This window comes from Aptenodytes forsteri, unplaced genomic scaffold (genome assembly GCF_000699145.1).
Source record: "Aptenodytes forsteri isolate BGI_AS27 unplaced genomic scaffold, ASM69914v1 Scaffold82, whole genome shotgun sequence".
NCBI lineage: Eukaryota > Metazoa > Chordata > Aves > Sphenisciformes > Spheniscidae > Aptenodytes > Aptenodytes forsteri.
In genome coordinates this window covers 3840793-3867977 of record NW_008795490.1, presented here as the reverse complement: position 1 = coordinate 3867977, position 27185 = coordinate 3840793, and the positions used below count along the sequence as shown (strand labels likewise).

General features: G+C 40.9%; 1 protein-coding gene across 1 annotated transcript in view; it reads left to right on the top strand.

Annotated features, from left to right (window-relative positions):
• Positions 1 to 23435, top strand: part of IPCEF1 (interaction protein for cytohesin exchange factors 1) — a 43596-nt gene extending 20161 nt beyond the window's left edge. Inside the window, exons 6-10 of the mRNA XM_019472634.1 lie at positions 645 to 706; positions 4464 to 4552; positions 9957 to 10323; positions 19482 to 19672; positions 23235 to 23435. Coding sequence (XP_019328179.1) covers positions 645 to 706; positions 4464 to 4552; positions 9957 to 10323; positions 19482 to 19672; positions 23235 to 23435 — 910 coding nt within the window. The remainder of the gene's footprint in view (positions 1 to 644; positions 707 to 4463; positions 4553 to 9956; positions 10324 to 19481; positions 19673 to 23234) is intronic.
• Positions 23436 to 27185: the final 3750 nt, after the last annotated feature.

The window sequence follows — 27185 nt, the reverse complement described above, 5'->3', positions numbered from 1 at the left end:
TGACCTACAGGCAAACACAATATACAAAAAGTATATCCAGGGATTGTTTCTAGCACTAGAAAAATGCAGCCACCTGGAAGAGAAATGAAAAAACCCTCTTAGTATCTTAAAGCAACCCAGGAAGTGAGACTTACTAAAACCAAAAGTACATCAGGGGTTAAAGAAAGCAGTATATAATGGTCAGAAAATCTAGTTTTAAATGTCTTAGATTCTTAGACTGTGCTACAGTAGCTTTGACCCAGGGCAGCTGACATCATCTTCTATGGCTCCTGTGCCTTTTGCTTCATCTCAGGTGAAAGATGACACCTCGACAGCAGGACTAAGCCACTGACACTGTGTTATAGCACACATACTTTTCCTTTAGCTTCCACGAATGCAACTCCTTGGGCATCAGCAGTGCTTTTTTCAGGATCAGGGAAAGATGTCCTAGGCAACTAGTCCTGCTCACCATGGGGAATATTAGTATTCAGGTGACTGGTGCCTTTCTAGAGGGTGCTCTAAGAAATAGAAGGAAACTTTGACATTTAGTCTTCAGGTTAATGAAAAAAGATGTAGTAACGTAGAACACACCTGAAAGGGGCAAAACTCTATCCGAACAGCATGCAAGTATCCCTAACTCTATATTCCCTCTGTTTCAAACACAGGTGGCTAAGCAAGCTGGGGATGGCTGTAGACCCTCAGGCACCCAACGGGAAGAATGAGGAAGGTATGCTCCTAACGGTCATTTCAGTGTGTAACTACATCATGTTCTTCACAGTTTTTGCTTGGCCAAATTTTTGTCAGCTCTTTTCTTTCTTTTAAATTGTCAACTTGGGTCTGTCTATCAACTGAGCTCAGAGAAACCACACTGACACAGCACAGACCAATCACAGAAAAAGAAACAATGGTGAGAAACAGTGCCACTGAGAGACACTCAGTGACCTTGTGAGAGGTGTGTAACTACTTTCTGGCAGTTTGCTGGCTTGCTATGCCTACCAAGTGTGAAGAGAAACAGCTGTGCTACTCCGGGTTTTGAGTTGGTAAAGTGTATTACAGGATTTGTGCTACGGCCCGGGAGCTCGCTAGCTTGGGAACATCTTGTGCAATGTAGACCTGTCCCTACTGTCTCCTCCATTTCTGGGGGTTTCAACAACAGTAATGTTAGGGGGGTGGGGGTGGTAGTGGTGTACTGAAGCCTACAATTTCCTTCAGAGCCAAGCCCAAGAGTTCATTATGGAATGAGTAATTTTAAAAGTTCCTTAACAATTTATTTATTGTTTAATTTGCACACTGACGTAACACAGCTTTTTGGTGGGAGGATACTTGCACTCGAATCACAAATCTGGGTAGAGGACAAAGCAAGGCACCTGTCAGAGCACTTGGAAAAGCTGCTGGTGAGGACACGCGTGATGGGAGCTGGTTTAGAACGAGAAGCGCTGTGGGTAGTATTATGTTAGCAAACCGGGGATGAACTCTGACCTGAGGAATATGTATCATCTTCTGGGTTTCTGACTCCCCATTTTTAGAGTATTGGTACCCAGTGCCTTTTTTAGAACGGCTCAGGTTGTGAAGGAGCTGACGTTATGAAGAAGAAACTGGCATTTGTAGTAGTATGAACACTTAGGTGATGCAACCATTTTGTCTAAGCACTAAAATGTTCCTCTCTGCATCCCTTCTGCTGTTTCCCAGAATAAGGTTGTGGTTTATGTCCAGGCTTTGGACATGTAATGCCATTATTGATTAGTCTGATCTGGCTCTGTTTATACTCTGGCTCCGTTTATACTCTGCCATTAAAAGCAGCTTTGGGGCTGGTAAACATAGATACCACCGATTTCTAGAGATTCAGCAGGTCTCATCAATTTCTTTGTTTTCAGTTCATGGTTCCTCTTTTTATTTCTTATCAGGAAACATTAATTTCCATACCCCCAAATTCCTCCAAAATGCCTGTGTCCTCTTTGAACCCAATTTTGTATCAAAACAGTCTGAGATAATTAGGATAAAGGGCTATATTGAGTATTAGGCTGTGTAGCAAGAACTGCATGGTAATTGTACCTAGGGAGAAAGTGTCCAAACGTGTTGTCCATGTTTTCACAAAGGAGGAGTTTGATGATGAAGATGAAGATGCTCATAATTCTATACATGAAAAATATTTTTTTTTAAAGCCTCAAAAAATGCAGTATTGGTTGTGTTGGCTGCGTTGAGAATTATAAAACAGTTCAAAATGAGTAAGCCCACTAATTTAATTAAAAAAAAAAAAGACAGAAAGATACAAAATAATCCACTCAATAACCTCTGCAGCAGGTTATCTAATTACCCTGCAATAAACATAATATAGCCAAGACTTCTTCAGCTTTTAAATCTGGTGGCCCATTTCCCCTTCAGAAAAAGGCACTCTGATTCTGGTGTCAAACACCACCTCATCTTTCCACATGTGTTTTGTCACAGGTGCTCCAGCAGCTGCCTTGAGCGTGGGTTCAGCACCCCACTGACATGCCTGGGTGGACGTGCCCTTGCAGAGGCACTGCTGTGTTTCAGAAAAATGCTGTCATTACCCACAGTCACTTCTGTTCCTGCTGACCTGGTTCTTCCCTCTGTATCACACTCCATAACTTTTCAGGAGGGTCTTGGCTCTTGTTGTGGCAGTTCTTGTGTATTCATCTACTTCCTATGCATTTTAACATCCCCCAAACCCAATTTGCCTATTTAGAGTATCAGAAACAGCTGTTGATTCTTTTTCAGTTCTTCTGTGTGCCTAAAAGGGGAGCTGTAGAAACAATAAGCTCTTTACTAAGAGTTATTCAAGAAGGCATTAACAGAGCCTTAGAATTTGATATAGGCCTTATTGCAGCCAGTCTCAGTCCTTTATGCTAAGATGTGCCAGCACATATTTCCAGTAAACAGAATAGCATCTATGCTATTAAAAAACCCCTATAGTTCTGCAAACAGTATGGGGAGAAAAAGTAATGAATCTCTTTAAGTTTCATTTTGTTAACATCTTGGAAACCTCTCTCTCATGTATAAAATTCTTCTCTCTTAAAACTTTGTTCCCCTAACACTGTGCTTATTAAGCCCCCCAAATGACCTGCACAAAAAGAAAATGTGCGGGTATTAATTTAGTTAAAAGATGAGATAACCTTTTAAATAAGGTGATTTCCCAGAGACCGTGCTAACAGACTGCTTTCTAGTGGTGTGAACCCATGAAGTCCAGCTCTTACAAAGTACTCCCAGAACATAAACAACCCTCGCCGGCTTGGGGAGAGAGCTGGGGGGTTGCTTCCACTGGAGAAACCCAGCTGCTCTCGGACAGCATTGCTTCCACTGGAGAAACCCAGCTGCTCTTGGCCAGCCCAAGCTGCTGCGTGCAGCCGGCGGAGGGAGAGGCAGTGCAGAGTGCCAGCTCCGTGGAGACCACAGGGGCAGCCTCTGCTCTTGTGACACTCATGTTGTCCTCATTAAGCTCTGACTATGTCTTTGCAACCTTTCATGTCCCCAGCTCAGCTGGGTGGCGGTGAGCGCTGTCACCCTTCACACATGATGCAGGGCAGGATGCAAGCACTTGCCTCCCATAAAGGTTGGATGTGAAAGGCTGATGCGTGCTGGGAGATTTAGCAGAGGGAAGTGATCTTGCCCAGTGGTTACAGCCAGGCCCTGAGAATAGGAACCAGCAACTTACTGCCTCCCCTTTTGTGTGTCTCATTTTATCAATGATTATCACTTCATCTAATCCACTTTTAAAAAGCATCTGAAAAAATGCTTTTACCTGCTACATAGGCAGTTGAAAGAAATGACATGACTGCCTCTTTGCCACATGTCAAGAGGTACTGAGGCTCTATCAGCTTGCTTTTTATTTAAAAGAAAGATGAGTGGCGTGTATAGTCCTAGAGTGCTGTGTTTACTTTTAGCATTAGCTCTGCACATGTACTGCCATGCTGCATGGCGTGCCTATGTGAGTTACCGTGTGGTGACAGAAGACTCTCATGAGGCTGCTCTATGGATTCCAAAGCACCATGTGAGCAATCTGTCTTCTCCAAAATTGCAGCCAAAACAGCAATGCCTGTTGCTAGCTCCAGGAAAAATTACTGGTTACAGAGATTAAGGGACAGCATCTACTACTTGCAACAGGTCTCCCTAACTTATACCACGAATGAGGGAGCCTTCCTTTTAAAGGTTGCAAAGGGAGGAAAAATCCCCACCCCAAACCTATTTGTGAAGCTATCTAGAGCAGTGCCACCTAGTGTTTCCTGCCATAGCAAATTAGCAATTTTTTGACTTAGGAAAAAAAGAAAGAAAAAAGGTTGCCATGAAGTAGTGTAGCGTTACCACAAGTGGGTTAATTTGCACTGTAGGGAGACACTGACTTGTTACAGCGTGGTCCTCAGCCCAGAACATCCGACTTGGTGATCTTCGGTTACCACAGCACTGTGAGGAATAAATGAGTGTTGGTCTAACACCTTGTTTTTGCTCATTTTCCATGTCTGCCTCAGAATGCTACAGTGAAAGTGAACATGATGATCCAGAAATAACAGACACACCACCTCCCCCCTACACAGTCCAACCGCCACCTCCTCCCTCGGTAAGTGTTACAGTAATTAGCTTGTTTCTAGTTGTTAGCCAGTTGGAACAAAACTTTCTTGAGGTGGTGGACCTTTGAGGAATAACCTAAAACAGCGACTGGAAACGTTCACCCTGTGTACCTGTGAAATGAGGATGCACTGACTGCCCCTGCCCCGTGGCAGAAAACGCAGTTATTGCAGCCCGCGCTGCTGGGAGCCTCGCGCTGCAAAGAGCAGCTCCCTCAGATGGAGGTATATTTATCTTGCTGGAGAAAGGAAAGTGTCACTCTACCTCGTACACACGCTCTGTCTATTCTTTACAAGGTTTTTAACACACTGCTTAACCTAGTTTTTCATACTATTATTTTTTTTTTTAACCAGTCTCAAATCTTCTTTCTTTTTGTGACCCCAGTGGCATCATCCAACAGATTTGTATTTATTTATTTGAGTGAGCTGTTCTTAAGACCGCTGAATTTGAAGCTGCTTTTGTGGCAGTGAAGAGAAGTGAAGGGAAAGAGGCCTCTTCTTACAACAGTAAAATCGGTTCTTTTCCTCTACCTCTGAAAAATAGACTATAAAAAAAGAAAATAAGCATCCTCCCAAAATCTATACTATTTTTCTCTCTGGCTGTATTCATCCAGAATATTCCTCCCCGCCTCACTTCATTTCATAAATTAGAATAAGCACTATGCACCCTCATGTGTCTAATCAAATTGACTCGCCTAATTATTAGCCACTTATCGCCCTATTAATCTTGTTTCTATATTGTTGCTTTTCCCGGTGATCTCATATCCCCTTACATGTGCTTTAAGATACGAGGTTTACTTAATTCTGTGTTTAGAAATGAGTAATCTGGTTTGGGAGGGTAATGCAGCTGAAATAAGGAATCCTGAGTTCAAGCCTTTCCCTTCCCCAGCTGAAAGTTAACATCGAGGGGTATGCAGTAATATACTTAGTAATATATAAATCATCTCATTGCATCTCATGGAAGGGAAGCGTCTGCTGCATCATGGGTGTGGTACAGGTTCCCGTATGGCACGCTGAAATGACATCCAGTAGCTGGGGTGGGCGCAGAGGCAGCAAAGCAGGAAAAAATTTGAAAAATATAGATGAGCTGGAGAAGCTTCTGTGGTCACAGTCAATAATAAAAGGAGATGTCATGCACAGGGTTGCCTGTCTGGCAGTCTTTCGTTAGCTCGCATAAAGCTGGGAGTGTATGTCACACTGTCACCCACTTGCCCCCTTCTGTTTCAGTCAGATAAGTCAGTCTTCCTCTCCTGAAACAGTTGTGTAACGTTAATCACTGTAAAGCAATCCACCTGGCACGCAGGGGGTGCACGGTGTTCACTGCTGTGTAAAACATTGCCTGTATTAACTGGAAGTTAAATGTGGCTGAGTGGCTATAAATATCGGAGAAAATAGGAACCTTGGCAATACGTGTCCAAGAGTTATTCTGGGCCGAGGGCTGATAATGAAGCGTCTTGAATTTTATACCTCAGTGGCTTGCCTTTAAGAGGCTGTAGATGTCTTCTCCGTCTGCTCACCTCTGAATGAATGCCTGCATTTTTCCAGATGATGAGTTTTAAACAGGTGCTGGTTTTTAGTTTTCTGTTTTTCTGGCTTCCTGCTGCTTGTCAGTCTGTCGCTGCAGAGACCATCTCCGGTTGTCTCCTTCCCATATGCTCTTCTTGAGTGCTGGCCTCCACGTTTTAGCAGGGGACGTGTGGGAGGCAGGCAACGGTGCATGTGCTGAGTGGTCCTGCTTCCTCAGCCTTTCCCTTAAAGGCTATCTTCCCTTCAGCCTCTACCTCTCTCAGCTGATTTTCCTTCTCCTCATCCCCAGCTTAAAATCCCTTCCCCCATGGAAAAAGGTTAGTATCTCCTGAGCAAAGTTGTCATCTTTTCATCCCAGAAGTGGCTACTGAAATAAGCTCCAGCTTCCATGTGTCTGCCCTATGCTCAGATTGCTCGTGTGGTGGGTAGGGAGCAGCTAGGTACCAACGGAACTGTGTTTGACTGCAAGTCAGTTGACTTTTAAATACCCAATTTAATGCCCCTCCCCCTTCTGGACAAGTACTGGAGCAAGAAAACCACTGGAAGGATTGGGAAAGCACAGTTTTCACTGGGAAGTCAATTCTAGGAGTGGAGCTCTTGGTTGTCCCAGGGAAGGCTGGTTAAACATTGCTTGCTGCCTGTTCATTCACTGCGGAGTTTTTGAACGAAGCTATGAGGTCCCAAACATGTGATGGATTTGGGTTGATACTCTGTGGGTACACCATTTTTGGAAGGCCTGCTTGAATCTTTTCAGATTGCTACTGGAAGAGACACTCATCATGGAAACCCAGCCCAGCATCAAGAATACCACAGGCATTGTCTGGGGTTAATTTCTTTTTATTATTTTTATCTTTTTTTTAAAGTTGCACTGCTTCCTCCTGAGTGCCAAAGCGATTTTGCAAAATAGGAATTAAGAACTATGGACATGTTGGAAAATCAAACCAATGTTGTCTTAGGCAGAAAGGTCTCCAAACTTCTTGAGATCAACTCTAGACTGAAAACTATTAGTCTGGAAACTAATAGCCACCCAAGTGCAAGCTCTGTTATGTGTTAGGGCAGCAAACATTTTGCTGTACTTCTAGCACAAAGTTTTCAATTGCTGTTCTGTTCTCTGCTGACTCAAACCATTTTGAAACTTGAACATGTGCATGAAACAGTGAACATGAGCTTTCTATGTTTATGTGTGCTTTTGGGTACTGTGAAAGAAAAAAGCAAGTGAGGGACAAGTACATTTTAACATCTGTAGGACAAAAGTTAAACTACCGTCTACATTAACTCCTCCACATGTGAATGGATGTACAGTTCAAAAACCAGCAGCTATGTTGAGACAATAGATTGCAGCAGTCCCAAAAGAGCAGTTGAGGTGTTTCGTGGTGATAATGTTTCTCTAAAAAATGCCTAGAGACTCATTGATTTCCAGCTGAATCCTTATGATCTGCTGGCTCAAACACCTGCTTTTTAAAATGTCCCTAAATGGAGATTTATTATTATATGGATGATTGCAAAACCAAAGGAACCACTTGAGTAAGTTAGGTAAACATTTGTCATGCCAAAGAAAAAAAAAAAACCACAACACATATGTAGAGAAAGAGAAACACATTCTGGCAGTCATCCTTATTCTCACCCACATTTTTTTATTTAACACACAATGAAAATGAAAACAAAAATATATTCTACTCAATGAGGCACAGTTTTCATTTCAATGCATTTTCTTTTGCATGGACAAATGCCAGAAAAATAGAGGTGAGATCTAACATCTTCCTTTCCTGTCTCTGAAAAATTGAAATTAAACCATCCACATCATATCAGCAAGAGCTTTTACTGTTTGGTTGTTCTGCTTGGCTGTACAAATGCTTCAACGATTTGCCTTTGCAATAGGAGCTCTTAGACGAAATGCTTCAGGTCACCTGTGTTCCCAAGGGTGTTTTTATCACTCATACATGTAGTTTATGACAGCATCTCCTTGTCCTTTGCTTAGGGTGCATTTGTGAAGGTTTCCTTTTTAAAAACAAAAATGCACCTGAAACACAATGTTGTACTTCTTGTAATAGGAATATAAATTAAGTCTCGTCCCGCAGTGTTTGGGACCGTCTTGGAGGAATGGCTTTGAAAATTTACAAAAGTGAAGAAAGTGCTACAAACAAATGGTGACCCACAATCTGATATTGGTCCTTCTCATCTTCTGAATTGGTTAGTAGCTGCATGATACAGCTAGATCAGAAGCACAGGAAGGCAAATCTACTTTGCTTTTTTTAATGTAAAAAGGAAGTAGTATACATTACAGCAACACTGAATTGCAGAATTTTATATATCATAATCCAGAAAATTGTCACTCTTGGTTTGGTTTATATGAATACATCTTATTTCTATTTTACCAGATTATTAATAAGTATTCCAGGCTAGTCCCTTTATTGTGTTTGCTGCCTGTCTGGGTTTCCCTAGCAACACCTTCTCAGTAATTTTCAGTATTTCCAGTTTAGTTATCATCTGTTTCAATCCTTACACAGATCTATTCTACACATGTATTGAGAACATAAACTTGCCAGAATTGTGGTCCATCAAGTCTGGTATTCTGATTCTGGCATTGGTCAGTAGCAGATGATTTGCAGAAGGAGTAAATTTCTGCAGTAGCAGATACAAGAAATCTGGCTTTCGTATTATGATGATCTCATCACAATTTCTGATAGTTTCTGCTAAAAGCTTCACTATAAGGCTTTGTCTCCCCTTGTCTTCCACTACTTTATTTATTAGTCAATTAATCCTCTTCTGGGTATTTGTATGTATATTTGTGTGCTCATCTTTTCAGTGTGTTTGGTGGCTAAGAAGACGACTAGTGCTAGTTCTTCTTGTGTGAGTTGCTTTTGGTGACCAGATCATAGTACAACTCAAGCAATGTAAATGCCTACTCTAGACAAAGACCTAGGCATCTATTTGCTTGTCTGGGAAGCTAAATACTTTTCAAAACTTTGTTCTTTCTCTCAACCTTTCTTTACATGGAATTGTGCATCTATCATACCCTCTTTCATTCAACTTCTAGCTCCTAATGATGACTGTTAGAGGTCTCTGAGACCTCTCTGGTTATATGCGCTCTTGTTGAGGCAGGGTGACAAGTACAGTATGGAGGGCCCTAGGATGTCTTAATGATTTCTGATGTGTTTCTAGTGAAGTTTAGGTCCCTTTCCAGATTCATGTGCTAAAGGATGAATCTTAGCAGGTGAACAAGCAGTACAAATCTTGTACCATTCCCCTTTTCCTGCCCTCTGCCCCATGGCTGTCTGTTTTTTCTTTCCACCATTGACTTGCCATCATATTACCCGTCAGCCTTCTTGCTTTGGTGAATGATTAGTCCCTTGAATGGACCAGGTAAAATGGCTTTGTGTGCTGAGAAGGTCAAGGTACTTTAGTGCTTGGGCCCATTTCTGTCTATCTGTGGTTATGGCATTGGTAGATTTATTGCATGCTTCAAGACAACTTCATGTTCAATGGCTAATCCAGAGTTTCTCTTCTGCACTCTTGATTAGACCAATAAAATGAAGACAAAGTAAAGAGTGAACATGAGTGTGAGACCTAGCATGGAAGGCTACATTCAACACAGTATTTTTCCTTGGTCTTTTGTTTCTAGGCATTGTCAGGCTTTTATCTGTTTTACCTCTGGCTTCCTTGTGGCTTAGTTTCTGAAGTTACTGCTCTATGGGAGATTGGCTGCCATACCTCAGGCTTGTTTGGATGGATAATTAATCAGATTACATCAATTTTTGGTCAGTTAGCATTTCAGCTGCATATCTATAATGTGTAGAACCTAGGAACAGGAATAACTTGGAAATAATTTTTCTTTTTTCTTTCCCTCTCTCACTTGTTTCTGGAAAGCAGGATCAGCAGAAGTCTTCTTTCACCTCGACTGTGTCAAGTGAAGCATCTTGTTCTCTCTCCTCACCTGAAAGCACTTTCAACTCCCAAGAGTCGTCTTCTTCCTTGATGTCCAAAGTGGTTTATTCTGAGAGGCAGTCCTGGTTTGACCTAGTTAACAGCTCTGCCACAGAAGAGGGTGATCAGCCTTTAACTTTCTGCGTACAGATCCACTCTGATGAGCCGCTAGAAGTAGACTGTGGAGAAGCGGCAGGAAGCCAGGAGGTCTGGCTTTCCAAACCCAGTGGTGGATCCCAAAACTCTTTTTTACCTCCGGATACACATTGTCTAGCTGTGCCAGATGCATCAGGACAAAGATCACTAGCCAAAGGTGAGCTAATGAGAGAGGAGATTTTTGTCTGCAGAGCCAGACAATGTGGGAGTTCAGGGGGTTTCCTCAACTTCCTTTCCCCTTCCTTCCTTTATGTTCTTCACTGAAGAGTTTTCCAGTGGCACAACATTTATAACAAACATTTGGTTCATTGTGCATTAAGTATATAACCTACTATCTAATTGGTAAGTATCTTTACAGCTTTTCTCAAATTTTACCTGTACGTTAAGATCATAGCCTCTGTATAAAATCCTAACATAGACATATTTTTATTAGCTTTCTTTATTTCAGTACAGCTGTCTTTTATTAGTTAGGATTGAATCAAAATGTTAAGAAAGTGTGTCACAGAACTAACACCCTAAGCAAAATGGCATATGTAGGAAGTGGTGAACATGGGCCCTATTTGTTTCATTGAGCTTCACTGTAATCGAGGGGAAGTAACTGCAAACCTGAATCAGAAAATCCATTAAGACTGGATTTTATTTAAGCAAATGGGTATCTGTAAAGGTATCCTCCTACTGAAATGTGCTGCTGAATTAAAAAGGTGGCACAGTTTCAGAATTTGGTCATTGTTACTGTTAATAACTCTCCTACTATAGTGAGGCAATGTGTCTTGCCTTTTGAGCAAAGCTGCTTCTTTCTGCATTAAAAGCAGTTGAAGCATAAGAGGCGTTTCTTGCACACAATGTGCTGAAATGAGAAGATACTCAGCACACTGCCTAGAGAGGTAATACATAAGGAAGGAATGATGTTCTTGTGCATCGACTCTACCCATGATTCAAAATCCTTGTAAAGATTTGAAGCGAGTACTTTGCTGAAAGAGCAGTGTTGTCTCAGTACAATGCAAAACAAAGGTGCATCCAAAAGCTTAGGCTGAAGGTAATGCAAAAATGGAAAGAAACAGCACTGGACTCATTGGGAACTTAGGGTATTTCTCTGTAGGTGAACTGGCACTGAGAGCTGAATCACATAACTGATAGTATAAGGCACATTAGTTACATCGTCTGTCTCCCGGTTGTTTTACAGATATCAGCAGTTAGCATCCCTTTAGTTTGTCATATGTTTTTCTGATTTTTACACAAAAAAAAGGGAAATTGAGTGAAGTACAGATTTTAACAAAAGTGAAAATTAATTTCAGAGTGTTTTGCACTCAGCTTCATTATCCATCTTCTAGGCTGCTCTGCTAGAGACTTCTATAGCAATGAAGATCAGTAAGAATTAAAACCAAAAGCGAGCGCAGGTAGTATTTCTATGTGGTGGAAAAGAGTGGATGTTTTGGGAGAGTTCCCATGGAATCTAATTCCCATAAGCTCTGGCACTGCAAGTAGTGAAATGCTGGGGCTGGCAGAAATGGGGTCCCTAATTAAAATGTCACAAAGATGTAGTAAATGCACTGCCTTTTGTAAGTTGACCTGGGTTAAATTTGACCAAGTAGTGCCTTTGGAAAACATTATTAGGTACATTCAGGTGGATTGTTGGAGTGTAGGCCATATACGACATGGTGTCTTATAGATCCCTTGGAGCAAGATTCAGTGATTGCTCTTCAGAAATCTAAAGTTTTGCTTAGAATATGTTACTCTAGTATTGTCAGTAATCCCGCAATAATGCGTAGGTTAATGCTTTCCATTGTAATGTAAGGGTGACAAGTACTTTTATGGATGGTCATAGAATTAGCATGACACATTCATAATCATTTAAAGCACAGTTTGATAGACTCAGTAATACTTACCAATAAAAATGGGATTAAAATGTAAATCAAGGCACATTTTGGTATATTCCTGCCATTTGCAAGGTGGTTTAATTTTCACAAAAATATTCCTGGGGAAATGAATTCCTCCATTGCTCACCGCTTAGGTGATGGCTGACCCTGATTGCAGAACACTTCCAGTCTAACCACACTGGTGATCTCTGATGGAATTCCAGAAATAGATCATTTCAATGAGTCGGTCACTATGGAAACTGTATAACCTCACTAGTTACTGTCTGCATCATAACCTGTTGTTGAGCAAGTAAGATGTACACCATACATGCATTTTTCTTTCCTTTATCAGTCTGCATAGTATGGGGATGGGATGGAGAGTGTTGGTCCGTGTGGTTCTGCCATCCCCTGACCTTGCAATGGCCACTGAAAAAATAAATGAAATAATTTGCAAGGAGATTAGTTAAGCTACTTCAGTTTGAGAATGAGGTGGATAAAAGGATTAATGTAAAATAGCAATTCAGTTCCAAATGAAAGTTATCAAAAAGGATGCAATTCTGGTTCTGTGGCTTATCCCCCAAGAATTTCCCCCTCCAGCTAGTTGATAAGGATTTGCACAAATACTGTGAGACGAATTCAAATTGCAGGGTAAAAGCTAGCTGCAAAACTTCATGATTTACAACTAGTGAGAACACCCTTGTTATCTAATGCGAAACAAGAATGCATACCTCAGTGCAGTACATATTATTTGCTTTACAACACTTCTGAATACTGCATTTCTGACAGCTCGTCATGTTTCAGAGTAATGATACTGCATCCAGGAGGAGATAGGTCTGTCTTGCATCGGCATCTGTCCTGAAAGTGCATGTCCCATGTGCGTAAAGCCAGCCCTGCTGTTATCAGAACAGCTATGTGGTCTTTGAACCCACTCTCCACAGAGCCTTCATGCGTGTCCATGCCCTCTCCTTCTCCTTGTGAGGGTAGAAAAAACCTGTCACACACTCTGTTTTGTGACTATATTCTGCTTAGTAAAACCCCATGATGGAATGTAGGGTTTGTAAGGTTGTAGCTGATGGCAGCCTAGAGCTGAGGTGAAAGTTTTCAAGAACTGAAACTTTCAAGCACTTTTGTTGCAAAAGTCAGAAACAAAGGCCAATGTGAGAAAAGTTGGTGCCTAGAAGGAAGAAAGAGTAACTGTGGCTTTGTGGGAAGAGCTTATAATGAAAATACGAAAACACTGAAGAAACTTCAGCGACGAGTTAAACAATGAAAGAAAAGTTTCTCAGAGATAAATGAATGAATCTCTAAGAGAAACTACAGATTCAACTAAATGATCATGGATTTTTTTTTCAATGAAAATTATTTAATGAAATCTGCTAAGCAACTGTAAGTGTCTGGTGCAAGGAGCTGTACCACATGATATTTTTAACCACCTTTCTAGCCACTCTTAGTGGTGTTATGTCCATTCTCAGCCTTAATTCTCAGTGCCGATTACTGGGGAGAGGTTACATAGCAGAGGGTAATACAAAGGTACAAAAAAGGAGAGTTTAACAGTTTTCTCTTTTGAAAGGAGATCAGCATTAGGTTTCCATTTACGTTGTGGGAATAGGTAATACTTCCATGTTGCAGCTTGCTACAAGCACAGTGACAAAGGATTCAAAGCTGCCTGTGACACAAAGACACTGAAAGGTAAACAAGAAATTGTTGAGAATATAAACAACTATCTGACTACGTGCTCTATATCCAGAAGCTGGCCTTGCCCTGCCTGCAATGGCTAGACACACTCTGCAGCCAAACTCCATCCTTTGTATTTCTTCTGGCAACCGCTGGAACAAAAAGTATCTGACTATGACCCACCACCGTCATCATCAAAAACTATGATAACAAAAGGAAGCTGCAGAAACTGAGAGGTTACTATAAGAACACAGGAATGTGTGTTTGTATTTATTTAGGGATCTTCTACTATAGCAATAACATCCTTCTTCCCTGCATTTTCTGAGGGTTTTATGATCATGTGAAGTTAATGTGTCTTGGCAAGGAATTCTTATGGTACCACTTCTAGTTTGTTTATTTTACCTTAGCTCACAGTAGCTGCTAGAAGATCTGGTGTGTGCTGATATTTTGGAAAACCTGGAAGGCTTTTCACACACCACGTGAATTTTATCTGGATTGGTTTTGTGGGAAGGAGTTGGTTAAATAGAAGTTGGATGCAGTCAATTCCTTCTTTTCTCAGAACAGACATCCTCTTCCCCTCTGTAGTCTGCCTGTGCCAGTAATAGCCAGAACAGATCCTCTGGTGTGCTCTGGCCCCTTTGTTCCTTCTGCAAAAGTTACAGAAAATGGCTAGATTGTGGCTGAGACTAGCCAAGAAGTATGCCTATGGTGAGAACAACTGTGTAGAGAAACAACTGTGTTTGAATGATTATTTTGCTACTCATCAAAAAGGCTTTAGAAATCACTGTGAAAGCTATGGTGTTACAGTTTTCTGAACTCTCTGAAAAAGAGATACTTATTTGTGGTGTTTCCAGTTCAGTCACAGTTTGTTAAAATGGCATCCCTCGCTGCTGAGTCCGCCATACTGTTATAGGCAGGAGCATCTAACTGTTGGTGGTAACATACTTTTCCTGTTATTTTCTCCCACTGTTTCCTACCTTTAGTTCTGCATTTTCCAGTGAGGAGTTTGCCTAAGCTATGCCCTCCTAATTCAAATATTTCCTGTCTTTTCTGTTCTGTAGTTCTGCGGAAAATGTGATTTCCTCAAGGTGTCATCATATTCCCATTGAAAAGTCTACTACCACTATGGAGAGTGGATGGGTGTGGGGTGGTGTGTGTAGGTAGGTAGGTAAGGGCAAAAGCGGTTTGTGATTTTTTTTCCTCTCCTCTCCCCAGCCTGGGTCTATATGTTGTCCCATTGGAATCAAAGGTTTTGGCAGAATCAGAACTAGGGGTGTTGGCACAGCCACAAGAAGCTCGTAAGAATAGCAAAGACAGGAGGAAGAAGCAAATTTTTTTTCTGGGATTAATACACAGTTGGAGAGCTGTGAGAACGGGAGAACAAGTATTTACATTTCAGCTTAGAGTTAGTAAGATATGTTCTGTTGGAGGTGGTTTTCAATGCAAAATGCTCTTTCTGCCAAACATTGCCAATTTCTATACCTTTACCACTGGGAAAAAATCAGCTTGATTTTTCACAGCTGCTTTTTGAAAAGTTCTGGATAATTTCAGTTTTGTAGGCTTAAAGAGCATTAAAATTGAGATTTCAGGCAGGCTCCCGTATTGCTGCTGCAAGGTAGGGAGTCTCAATACCTTAATGTCTCCCACCTGTGGCAAGCTGGCCGACAGGACGGTGGAAGCCGAAAATTGAGGAGGTGAAGAGCTGGCGAGTTGAACCTCTGGCAGCTTGCCCTTGTCTATGATATCTCCTGTTAGTTAGAGTGAAATTCCAGATAAGTGGCATCAAGCCACAAAATTGTGTTTTACTTCTCCTGAAACAGAATTTGTCAGAAGTTCTGACTTGCCTGAAATATTACTTTATTTTCCTCTACCCAACCTAGAAGGTCTCTTTCTCTTGAATGTTAAAATATCTCAGGGCAGGACTTCTCTTTTCCTCAGGTCAGCACTGGTTCTTTTCCCCTTTCCCCACTGTGGAGTCTGACAAAGTTAAAAGAGCTATACAATACTACAGAATTTTTCCAGAAGTGCTATGAAGCTTTAGCGGGCTTGCGAGGCTTGTGTGTGAAGGGCATGGTGCAGGAGTCCAGGAAGACTGATCCTTCCAGTGGCATCACTCAACAGAATTGCTTATAGTTAATACTGCCAAGGGAAGGGAAAAGTGCACAAGGCACATGTTCCCCTGTCTGTATGTACACGCTCATAAATGCACACAATATGTAATATCCTTCCACTGTTGCCATTTGTTCCTTACCACTAATCCTTCAGTAGGTCCTGAGAGAAAAATGAATGTATTTTATCTTTCAAATAGGACGAGATAAAGAAGTACTGTAGTAGCATTTCAGTTCCTAACTTGCATGCCTGAGACAGAAAGTGCTTAGCTTGAAGAGTACTGGTGGAAGAGATAACTTGCAATATTATATTTTGAAGTGATTTTGAATGTGCCTGATGTTAGCTGTGTGGCTCGGCTGGAAAGACTCACTTCAGAGGAGTGCTAGTGGGGCCCAACTTGTCCATGTTATTAAAAATTTTTACCAGTGGAATATAACCATCATTATAAACCTCCTGAGGTTAACAAAGCTCAGAGTTGAGGTGGTACATTTACCTTTGGGAGGCTGACACAGACAGTCTGTTCATTTTTACACCAGTGCCTGAGCTTGAGTACTATGTGCTTTTAGCATAAATTTTTACTTTGTGATGCAAAGCAAATATTTTGTAACAATTCAGTAGTATGGTCTAGACAGCCCGGGTTTCATAGGAGGGATCCAAGTCACTGAAGCCTAAATATGGAACTGGTGAATGCCTCTGCTTCTGTTAGAGACTTGCTCATCTGCAGGTCAGTGCTCTGACTCCAGGTGCAAGGGAATTAAGCAACACTACGTTCTGGGAAAATGTGCTGTGAATATCTGAATCTGGAGAAAAAGTCCAGTCTGTGCTTAAGGCTTGAGTCGGGTTGCTTTATCTCTATTATCCAACCTTAATTGGATGTTTTGTGGGGAAAACAAGAAAGCAAACTATAGGTATTGCTTTCTTCATTTACTTTCATGACATTAAGAGGCTTGTGAAATACCGTAATGCGCCATTGTTTGAGTAAGGAGAAATATGTTTTCTTATCGCAGATCATTTTATTGGTCTTGTTAATTGATTGCTAGAAATAATGCCTCTCCCCTTCCTCCATTACCTCTCCCCCTTTCAGATTTACAGCATCAATCTAGTGTGTTCAGTGGCAGCTTCAAGCCTGCAAAACATGGGCTTTTGTTTTCTGAGCTTGGCTCAGGGGAACTCAGGACGTCGAAGGTGAAAGTCCGGATAGGTATCAGACAGCCTGGCCTCAATTTATAGAGGTTTATTGGCAGACATACTCTTTGTTGATAGCAACAGTATCTGCTTCTATACAAAAGCACAAAATTAAGATACTGTTTTGGTTTGTTTAACTGTTGTGGGAGAAGTTCACTGCTCATCAGTGTAAACAAAGATGGAGACAAAAGTACTGTATAACTCACGCCTGGCTCTACACCGCCTGTAGGTTTCACTCACCCTTGTTTTCCAACTGTTTCCTGAAATCCCATTTAGCCGCTTCACTGTCACTCCCTTTATCCATCCTTTATCCATCCATGTGAAGAATCTGGCACATTCCTTTCCCTCTGAAATTACCTGACCCTGATCAATCCTTTAAGGGGGTGGGAGTGGTGGAAGAATAAGAAAAAGGAGAGGAGTTTCAGGTTGCAATCTTAAAAGAATGCAGGAGCTGAGTGCACACTGCTGGTCAAGTGCATCGTCTGGGAGCCTTTTGCTGGGCTTTTCTGACTTTGGCTCCATCTTTTTCTGTGCTGAGTATTACTGTCCTCCTTACCTTCACCCACAAGCGCCCAGAAGATATCAGAGTACTTAGAATGGAAGAAGGATGTTCAGCGAGGGTGTTTTCTCATGCTTGCTGCTTTGTAACCCTTTTAGGACAATGAGGAGCATCATGAGTTAACCTCAAAAAATATCTGGAGCAGAGACCTCATGTCACCCATGGCTTGACTATATTTTAAAGTTGCTGGACAAGATCCATGCAATTTTTTTTTCTTTTTATACACTCTTTCTTGCGTATCTGATAAAGGTCAATTTATCCCTCGAAGTGATACTGTGCTCAGTCCTGATGGGTGATGTCTACAGTAGAGGTGAGCCAGTCCTGTGTAGGAGCTGGCTATTGAAACAAACAGCTGCTTCATCCCAAGAAAGTAGGCAGGAAGCTAGTTATAATTACGAGTCTCATGGCATGAGCCGACAGTTTTCAGGAACTACTACTGCCGTGTATTATGCCTTACACTTGCATTTTTTTCTATTTCCCGCAGCTTGTTAAATATACAACCGTTCTCCTTTTCCTCTCCCAGCACTGTACCACTGTTGGAAGCTATATTTAGTTCTTGTCAAGTTACAGCAGGCTTTTTATAATCACAAAGTAGTGAAAAAAAGGCCAGCAACACAGTGAAGGCAAATATTTGTAGCATGTCATAAACCTTTATTGTAACCTAAATATTTAGAAAGAACAGGGGTGTAGGAGGATGCTGTACTTTTTAAAACATGGAAAAGATAAGGAGCAACCTCCTAAGTGTGCTGACACGTTGGATAAGTCTTTTTGTTCAGAAAATGTTTGCTGACTGAAGATGATTTAGAAAAGTCAATGGTTAACTTTTAATTAAAAGAAAAAAATGCCCAGCCAGTTCAACTGGCACGTGGAGGATGGCAGTTGAGAAGATCCCCCACCACCATTCCCAGTGAAATAAAAATGGGTGTTATCCCGGTGGATCTTGAGGAACTCATTAGCACCCTGAAAACACCAATAACTTTAAGATTTTCCTTTAGCAAACACTGAAGTAGAAAAGCATGCAGTGTGGACTGAGGGCCAAGAAGCGAGTTGCACAGTCTGTTGCTGACAATGGCCTTCTGCCAAAATGCCCCTATATATGCCTGGTACATTTTTAGTTTCTGACTGTTCATTTTTAAGTTGGTTTGTTCTGAAAAAAAAGTCTTTGTTTCAATTTTTATCTTATTTTATGCTATTTCATTCTCAGCTGTTTGCTAGCTTTTCCTTTCATGTCCTCTCTGTCATGGAAGATGGTGCTGCAGCTTTGGAGCCATCAGAATAATTAAGGTGGAGATAATCAAGGTTTTGTTGTGAGGCTCCGCAAACAAATTCTGTGCTGCGATCTGTGAATAGCAGGAGTTAAACATCAGGTGCCCCAAGGGTTTCTGCTTTAATCTGTTTTCTAGGGACCTTCTTTTGGGGCCCCTGAAATGTTCCTACGTTCCATTTCATTGCTCAATTTTTTAAACTCTGGTTTCAATCATTACCAAGACCTGGTGATGAATTGGTACACCAAACAGAATTTGACCTGTGAGTTGCCAGGTGGAAATGTAATTCACTGTGTGCAGCATGTAGGGAAAAGGTCAATGGGTGTAGATGTTATCAAAGTTGTTTTCATTCAAATGTAGCATTACTGACAGTTGTTCAAAGTCTGTGATATATCTGGAGCACTAAAGCAGCACTCTATCAGTGGAAATACATGCTCGTATCTGTTTAGATCACGACCTGATTCTTAAAAACATTTGAGTTTGGTAGTATGCCTTTCTCATATGCATTATTACCCTATAAATTACACTAAAAATTGCCCTTGGTTTTTAACTCTAATACTGTTACTTTTTGACTTCGCTAAGTGCCTTTCTGATGGCTGAACTTACCATTTCTGCTATCTGCTGCCACATTCACATTCTCATAGCCAATTTATCCTATTCTTTGCAGATCAGGAAAAATGTGATGATGATGAGATGGAGCGACTTTACAAGTCATTAGAACAAGCAAGCCTGTCTCCCATTGGTGATCGTCGGCTGTCAACAAAGAAGGAGCTTAGGAAGTCATTTATCAAACGCAGCAAAAACCCCTCCATTAATGAGAAACTCCACAAAATTCGAATGCTGAACAGCACATTAAAGGTGAGGTTGCACAACAAGACAAGGAAAAGCATGAGAGAAAGAAACAGTTTGGATGAAAAAAGAAGCAAGCCTAGAACACTAATTACATATTTACATATATATATATAGAAAGCAAGCCAAACTCTAATTACATATTTACTTAAAGCCCCAGAGAATTTGGTTAAGTTTTTGAAATTGTTTTCTACTTCATTCTGAATACTGATCTGTCTTTTGTTGTTAAATTTGAACTGGAAACAGAGGCAGTAGTTCAGAAGGGACCCTTCTTGCAGAAGTTCCAGCCCATTTGGAAAATTTAATAAAGCAAGCTTCTCTTGGTTAGCTGGAAAACTTGCAAGCGTGACTGAATGCACTAAACAGGGGAGCCTTAAAAAAGGAAGAGCAGACAAAGTACGTTGATGATAAAGGACATGAAAAGGACCCTGAGCCAAAAAAAGTTTTCCTTATGTGATTATTGGAGAATGTACAGGATGTGCCAAACCTATTGTAAAGACCTCCTGTAACTAAAATATTTTTAATAACAAAAGCATCCTGCTTTTATGTTGGAAACATATCATGAACTGGAGGGGTGGAGGGGTTCAGGGGACGTTCCATGAAAGGGCCAGTAAATCTGTCTGGAATATGGGGATTTATGAGGCTGTTTACTCACCAGCATCAAGTGTCATGTGATTTCAAAGCCTGTTTCTGAATGGTACGGAGGGAAACAGAAAGCTTAACCGTAACGTTTAGATTGTAAGGAGAAGAAAGAATAAATGCAAACCTGGGGCTTCACTTGTTCCTTTTTGTATGCATTAGAAGCAGGAATTGAGTATTTTGTTTCAAGTCCGTGTATTTGGCTTCCAGCATTGTACACTGGAAAAATGCATGACAAACTTCTATCAGCACAATCATTGATTTGATTATTAGTTGCAACGAGAGGCTTGGCTTTGGCACGCCGGCCTGTGTTAAACTTCCTGAAGATACAGTTGAAAAGACAAGTGGGAATATAGGCATTCTCCCTGTTGTAAGGCTTCTAGGCTCTGTATGAGACCTGATGAAGTCTCTCCTCAATATCAAAGAGTCTTCAGTGACATGATACTGACTACAGCAGTATTCACCTGCATCAGCAATAAAGTGAGCCCATCATATAACAGAAAGTTAGTTTAAAAAGTATGCCTATTTCATGTGACAGGAAACTAAATACAGAAACAAACTGCAAAGTTTTCCCCAATAGGAGCCTCCCTAATAAATCTAAGAACCAGTTAGTACAAAATGGAGTTGTATCTTGTGGGATAATCAATTTCATTAGTATGGAGCTGAATGGAAGCCTAGAAGCCTTACTGCCAGATATGAGCAAGGAGGACAACTTTGCATTGATTTAGCACGGGAGTATTGTATAAGTTGTGATTAGCAGTGTTTATAACCTTAGGCTTGTCTAATGCTTGTATTTAATATAGAAAAATCATTTTTGGAGTGTTCATAACGTATAAAATGTGTTGATCTTTTTTTGCTTTCTTCAAACTAAGAAGTTGGAGTATTGACAAGACAAACATAGTACAGACATTTTCTCACAGACACAGACAGAGTTCTATACGCAGCCGTGTTTAAGTTAGCCTGTCTGAAAGGCAAATGACTGCAGTGGGAAAGTGCCATATTCTTTGCATCAGTGGGATTATGTGCTTTTAAGTCAATTTTCTTAACATATGAGACATGAGATAATTGGAAATGGTCTATTGGAAATTTAAAAATCAGAAAAGTTTTGCATCTGATCCATATTTACTCTGCTTTAATTAAAACCCTATTAGTTTGAGATAGGTGTTTCTGCAAGATTCAGTGCAATTTTAATTTTGGACTTTTGACTCCACATCTTTAACAAGAGATTAATGTTGTTGCCACAGCATATCATTAACAAAACATGCTTTGGACAGTTTGGAAGAGAGGGAAGCTGTGTGCAAATGCATCACAAGCTTAATGAATGTGGGAAATAGATTTAGTGCTACAGAAAAATTCCACAGCATGGTTTTTTGCCACCAATTTTGTCCACTGGAAATACTCTCCTCTACCTTCTTGCTTCCCTATCTCCTCTTCTTCTCTTAGGCTAACTGCGCATGTCTCTGCGTCGATGCCAGAAGCCCTCTTACAAGGGCTGGCACTAGGTCTTGAGGGCAGGACCTGTGTAAACCAACAGTTGAACAAGTTTTGTGTTTCAAAAGTGGCTCAGGCATCACAGAGTAGTTGATAGCTCATTAGAGTAGTAGTAGGATATGGATGTGTGAGCGTACTATTGCTACAATCAGGAAGTGTCGTGAATGTGTGGGAGCATTTTCAAGGTGTTTGCAAGGCAGCCACTAGCACAGAGCATCCTCAGGCATGATGAAACTGGTGGCAGCAGAAGATGGTGAGAACTATTCCATTGCTTTAACATACAGACTGGGGGGATGGAGGTAGGCAAAAGCAGTAAAGGTTTGTTCGTGCAGCATGGTGCCTCCCTTAATTGTAGCTGCTAACTGGGGCTTCTCTGTCCTGTGATCCACTGCCTTATCCACTCCATGGATAGGCAATAAGGGCTGGAAGAGCAAAGTGGTTCATTGTGTCAGAAAATGTGAGGACATCAATGAATATAAATACCTGAAAGGAGGGTGTAAAGAAGACAGAGCCAGGCTCTTTTCAGCGGTGCCCAGTGACAGGACCAGAAGCAATGGGCACAAACTGAAACACAGGAGATTCCCTCTGAACATCAAGAAACACTTTTACTGTGAGGGTGACTAAGCACTGGCGCAGGTTGCTCAGAGAGTCTGTGGAGTCTCTCTCCTTGGAGACATTCAAAACCCATCTGGACAGGATCCAGGGCAGCCTGCCGCAGGTGGCTCTGCTTGAGAAAGGGGGTTGGACCAGATGACCTCCAGAGGTCCCTTCCAACCACAACCATTCTGTGATTCTGTGACATAAAAGGTCCCAGTCTCCCTATATCAGTGACTGTTCATGTCTTATGATTGAACCAGGGTGCTTGCAATATACAGTCTGGGCTGCTGTTGTCTAAAAGTAGAGACCAGATTTGTTAGTAATAGCTGGTGGTAGATGTATTAGCAGCCACATGTGCTCTAGCCACCCATAAACTCTACTGCCAATGCACGGATTATATCCAAAATTATTTTCTATCTAGCTCCCAGAGAAGAGACATTTATAACGTGGCCAGGGAATAAGTATTTTTTGAGAAAGTTGGAATTGGTATGAATTACAGAAACAAATGTTGTTGTGTCTAGTTTCATGCAAGTACTAACTTGTTGTGAGACAGCATAACAATGTCTAATTTTCACATGAATTCTCTCTCAAAGTTTCACTAAGAATCCTATAAAATGAAAAATCTATGTGAAATCATAATCTTGCCTTCAACTGGGATGAATTACTGCTGTCGGCTTAACTTTGATGATCTACATTCTAAAAGTGGGAACAAGTTGCCAGGAGGAAGGATAATTGGCCACCTCCTTGTGACATGACAGGGTTCTCTCATGTTCCCAGTGTGTTTTTGTTAAGGACAATGAGCTTGACAGTTTCTGTGGGAAATAACCACTTGTTCTCTTCCTAGTGTAAGGAACATGACCTGGCCACAATTAACCAGTTGCTAGAGGACCCAAAATTGACGGCAATGAAGTACAGAGAGTGGAGGAACACAAACATCATGCTGGTCCAAGATATCTATCAGCAGCAGGAGGTCCAGGACATGTCTACAGAGAATAGCGAGGAGCAAGAGATGACTCCACAGCCTATCGCTGAAAGTGCTATCTGAGGCCATGGTTCGATGGTTCATTGCAAGATTTTTCCCCACAGGTCTTCACGTACAGGCACTTTAAACTGCTGCATTTTGAGGTTTGTTTTTTCCAAGTGTTCTTCGAAAGGAAAACAACCCTTTCTCCAAAGCTTTAATTCCTTTTGCAAAATTTATTTCATGTGACAAGGGCGAATCCCCCAAATTAAAAAAGAATGCCTGAACCTGGGCTGCATACCTAAGAAGACTATTTTATGAAGCAGCAAAGAAATGTTTTTCCATCTTGGGAGAAGCAAATTAAATATGTCCAACTCCTGGAAGTCACAGAACTGTATAATATGAACTGTATAAATGTGAGATCCTTGGGGTTGTTTTAACCATGTAACTTACTGTTAAAGAAAGCTACAACAATGCCAACAGAATGTAGTCTACTGTCTACCTTTTTACCCTGTAAGGTAGCCTGATGTATGCATTTTCATCTCTACATTCATTCACTTTCACCGCTCTACCAGTTTAAACTGAGACAACTAGAATAGTAATTATGCATGAGTTTATAGTACAGACAGCTGTCAGGCACCCAGTTTGTGCTCTGCCTGATGTTTTATGAGTTTCAAATTTATTTATGGACTAGACCAAGGTACGGTCTTTCTACATGAAGAGGAGGAGGTCTCTCAATGTTTGCTAACATGTAATTTACTCTTCAGTGAGGCAGCTAATGCTTCAACAAGTTTCAACTTTTCTTATGGACTTGGCAGAATTCCTTGGAAGATTATTTTCTTCTTTCTTATTTTTGACAATTGTGAATATATAAGGTACAAGTTCATCCCAGATTCCTACTTAGGAAAGTGATGAAGTTCACAAGACAGAAACTAAACAATTAAATTCCTGATGCGGACCTGAAAGTGTAAAACATAGCTGCAAATATTTTTGTAAATATATGTCATTTTATGGCTTATATGAATGTGACTATGTACTGTACATATGTTTTATTTATATATTTATATATGCTGAATTTCCTAATGTAGATAGGCACACATGGACCACACCTACCCAGATGAGAATGCTTACAGGTTGACTTGAAATGCCTCTTTGGGTTTTTTTCCATTATGAATCACAGTAATGACTCTACAACTGAGACTACCCTGGGACATCTGCTGTAACTTTTTCTTCTGTCTTTCTAGCTTTGAGTTTTAGATGAAGAAAATCTGTACAACTTAGGGCAGGAAAATAAGTTTTCTAGAAAGTTTCAGGATTTCCCTTTGGGCAAAGAAAAATAAGTGTGTTAAGAGGTTTTGCTGCAGGATCATAACTTTTTGGCTTCATTCTCCTCAGTACAAGGTTTGGTTTTTTTGCCTTCCCATCTTCTGCACGTGTACAACTTTGCAGATTGCTGACTTTTGAAAAGCAAGAATTAGCCCATCGTTCTGAAATTAATGCCACTACAGGAACTGTGGCAATCTGCACTGTTGGCTATTTCATAAAGATATTTTGTCATTAGTTTTCAACACGGTTTATCTTTTAAAGCAAAATGCACTATACAGATGCAGCTATATTCACCTGTCTTTATATGTTATATGTTTTTATCATAGCTTGACTGAGAAAACAAAAATTAATAGTGTTAGTGGGAACATGTGAAATCTTTTCCATCTGTGTAGTGATAAGTCTGACTGTTGATATTGCATTTTTAACATTCAGCAGCTTTCCTTTTAAAATAGACATGAAATCATGTCCCAGTGCATCCAAAAATGGCAGTTAAGGCTGTGCTGACTGTGAGAACTGAGGAGCAGATGGTAAGCTATAAGAAATGGAAAATAGAAGGAAGAGTGTAGGCTCCTTTGATACAGGCTTTAATGGGAGAGGGTCAGGGGAAATGGGGGCTGGTTGAATGCAGAAGCAGGGCTATGCTTGGGATAGCATCACTGCCTCAGGTATAAAAGGGTTTAGGAGTGTGAGGGTAAGGGCTGTTACTGGGTCAGGAGTTAATAACTGGAGCTAGTCTACTGGTGGGGAACAAATGTTAGCTGAGACCTGCAAGTGGGTGACAATGACTAAATGGGGAAGCAGACACAGAACCCAGGTTGGTTAAAAAGCTGTTGTTTTCAGGAAATTGTCATATAAGTGGTGATTTCATCACTTCACTAATTCTAACTAGAAGTTGATAGAAATTAAGCAAGCTCAATACCTGTTGCAATTTGGTATAGAGTAATCACTTCCTAAAAATTGAGCCCATTTTAAAATTTTTTTATCTTTCACCATTCCCAGAAGACCCTCTGGACAGTGGACATCTGTGAGTCTCCCGCTCCCGAATGAAATTCTTCAAAGTAGCTACATAGGTGGGAGAGGGATAGCCCCTGAATTTGACATGATGTCAATTAACCACCGAGCACACACTGACAGTTAGGAGTGTAGGGATTAATCTGCTTGGTCCATCTCAATTTTAACTACTTGGCACTAAATAATTGATAAATAATGGAGGTCAAATTGAATGTACACTTCAGATTTTCTCTTGCAGATGCAGACCATTCAGTTTCTCATGAAACAAAGTGTGTAAACAACATTTTTCTTCAAAAGCATCTTCACTTAGAACTTAAAAACAAGCATCAGCTTAAGTGGTCTGTCAAACTGAGCCAGACTAGTCAGTGCCTTGCAGTTCTGAGCAAAGTCCTAGTCAACTCCATTTGCTGAAGTAGATTTGCACTATGCAAAGGAAAGTGCTATGTGGCCTGCACAAGCTGTGTTGGCTCTTTTCACACTGTGCTCGTATAAGCATATACAAAACAGGTTTCCCAAATACAGAGACAGACAAATGTCCTCGAACTGCCCAAACTCTACTATTGGTTTTGATGAGATTAAATAGCCTAAAATAGCTTTTAAATTACTCTCTTTCAGATGGTCAGTAGATACTTATTGTTGAGCTACTGAGTTTTTGAAAACCTGCTGAAGATGGGCTGTATCATCCTCTTTGAAAAGAACAGAAAATTCTTGAACTGGGGGTTACTTTAATGCAGTTGTTATTTTAACAAATTTCTGTGTGTTCAAGAAAACAAATGTATAACTTTTATGCAAGTGCAGTGCTGGGAGTCTATCTCCATTCTCTTTAGATACTATTTAGACCTGAAACAAATAGAAAGTGTGGGAAATGTGAGGTGAAAATTGTAGTAAAACAGGATTCATTTTCCAGCATTGCTAATTAATGTGACAGTTTTGACCTGGTGCTGGATTCATCACAAGGGGCTGCACAGCAACGTGAAAGCCTCAGTCGGAGAAAGAAGTGTTCACAAGTCGACAGCTACAACTACTGGATGTAGCGGGGAGCCACCTCGGCAGGAGAAACTTGGACAACTCTGTGCTCCACTCAGTGATACTTAGGGTAAACGTTATCTGTTGGTCTGAATTTGGAAGGCCTGCACTATTGACTCGTAGTGCAGAGAAACTGTGCATCCCTAGTGAATGTCCAAAAATCTTTAACCATCTGCCTCATGGGACTGGTTTTATGTACTTTTTCAGGAGAAAGTGTGTGTGCATGGATGTGTGCACATGCACACTTATTCCTTTGCCAGTAAAGCCTTTTGGTATTGGTGCAGTAAATCCAGCTATGCAGATTTTGGAGTAACTACTGACAATATCTAATTTCAGCTGTTTCTGTAGCCTGTCTCTGGTGGCTTTTCTGGAAATTGAATCTCTCTGTTTTGGTGGTGTAGATCTCACGAGCTACCAGAATGATGTGGGATCACATTTCCATTCCTAAGGTGGGATAATTTTCATGTGGGG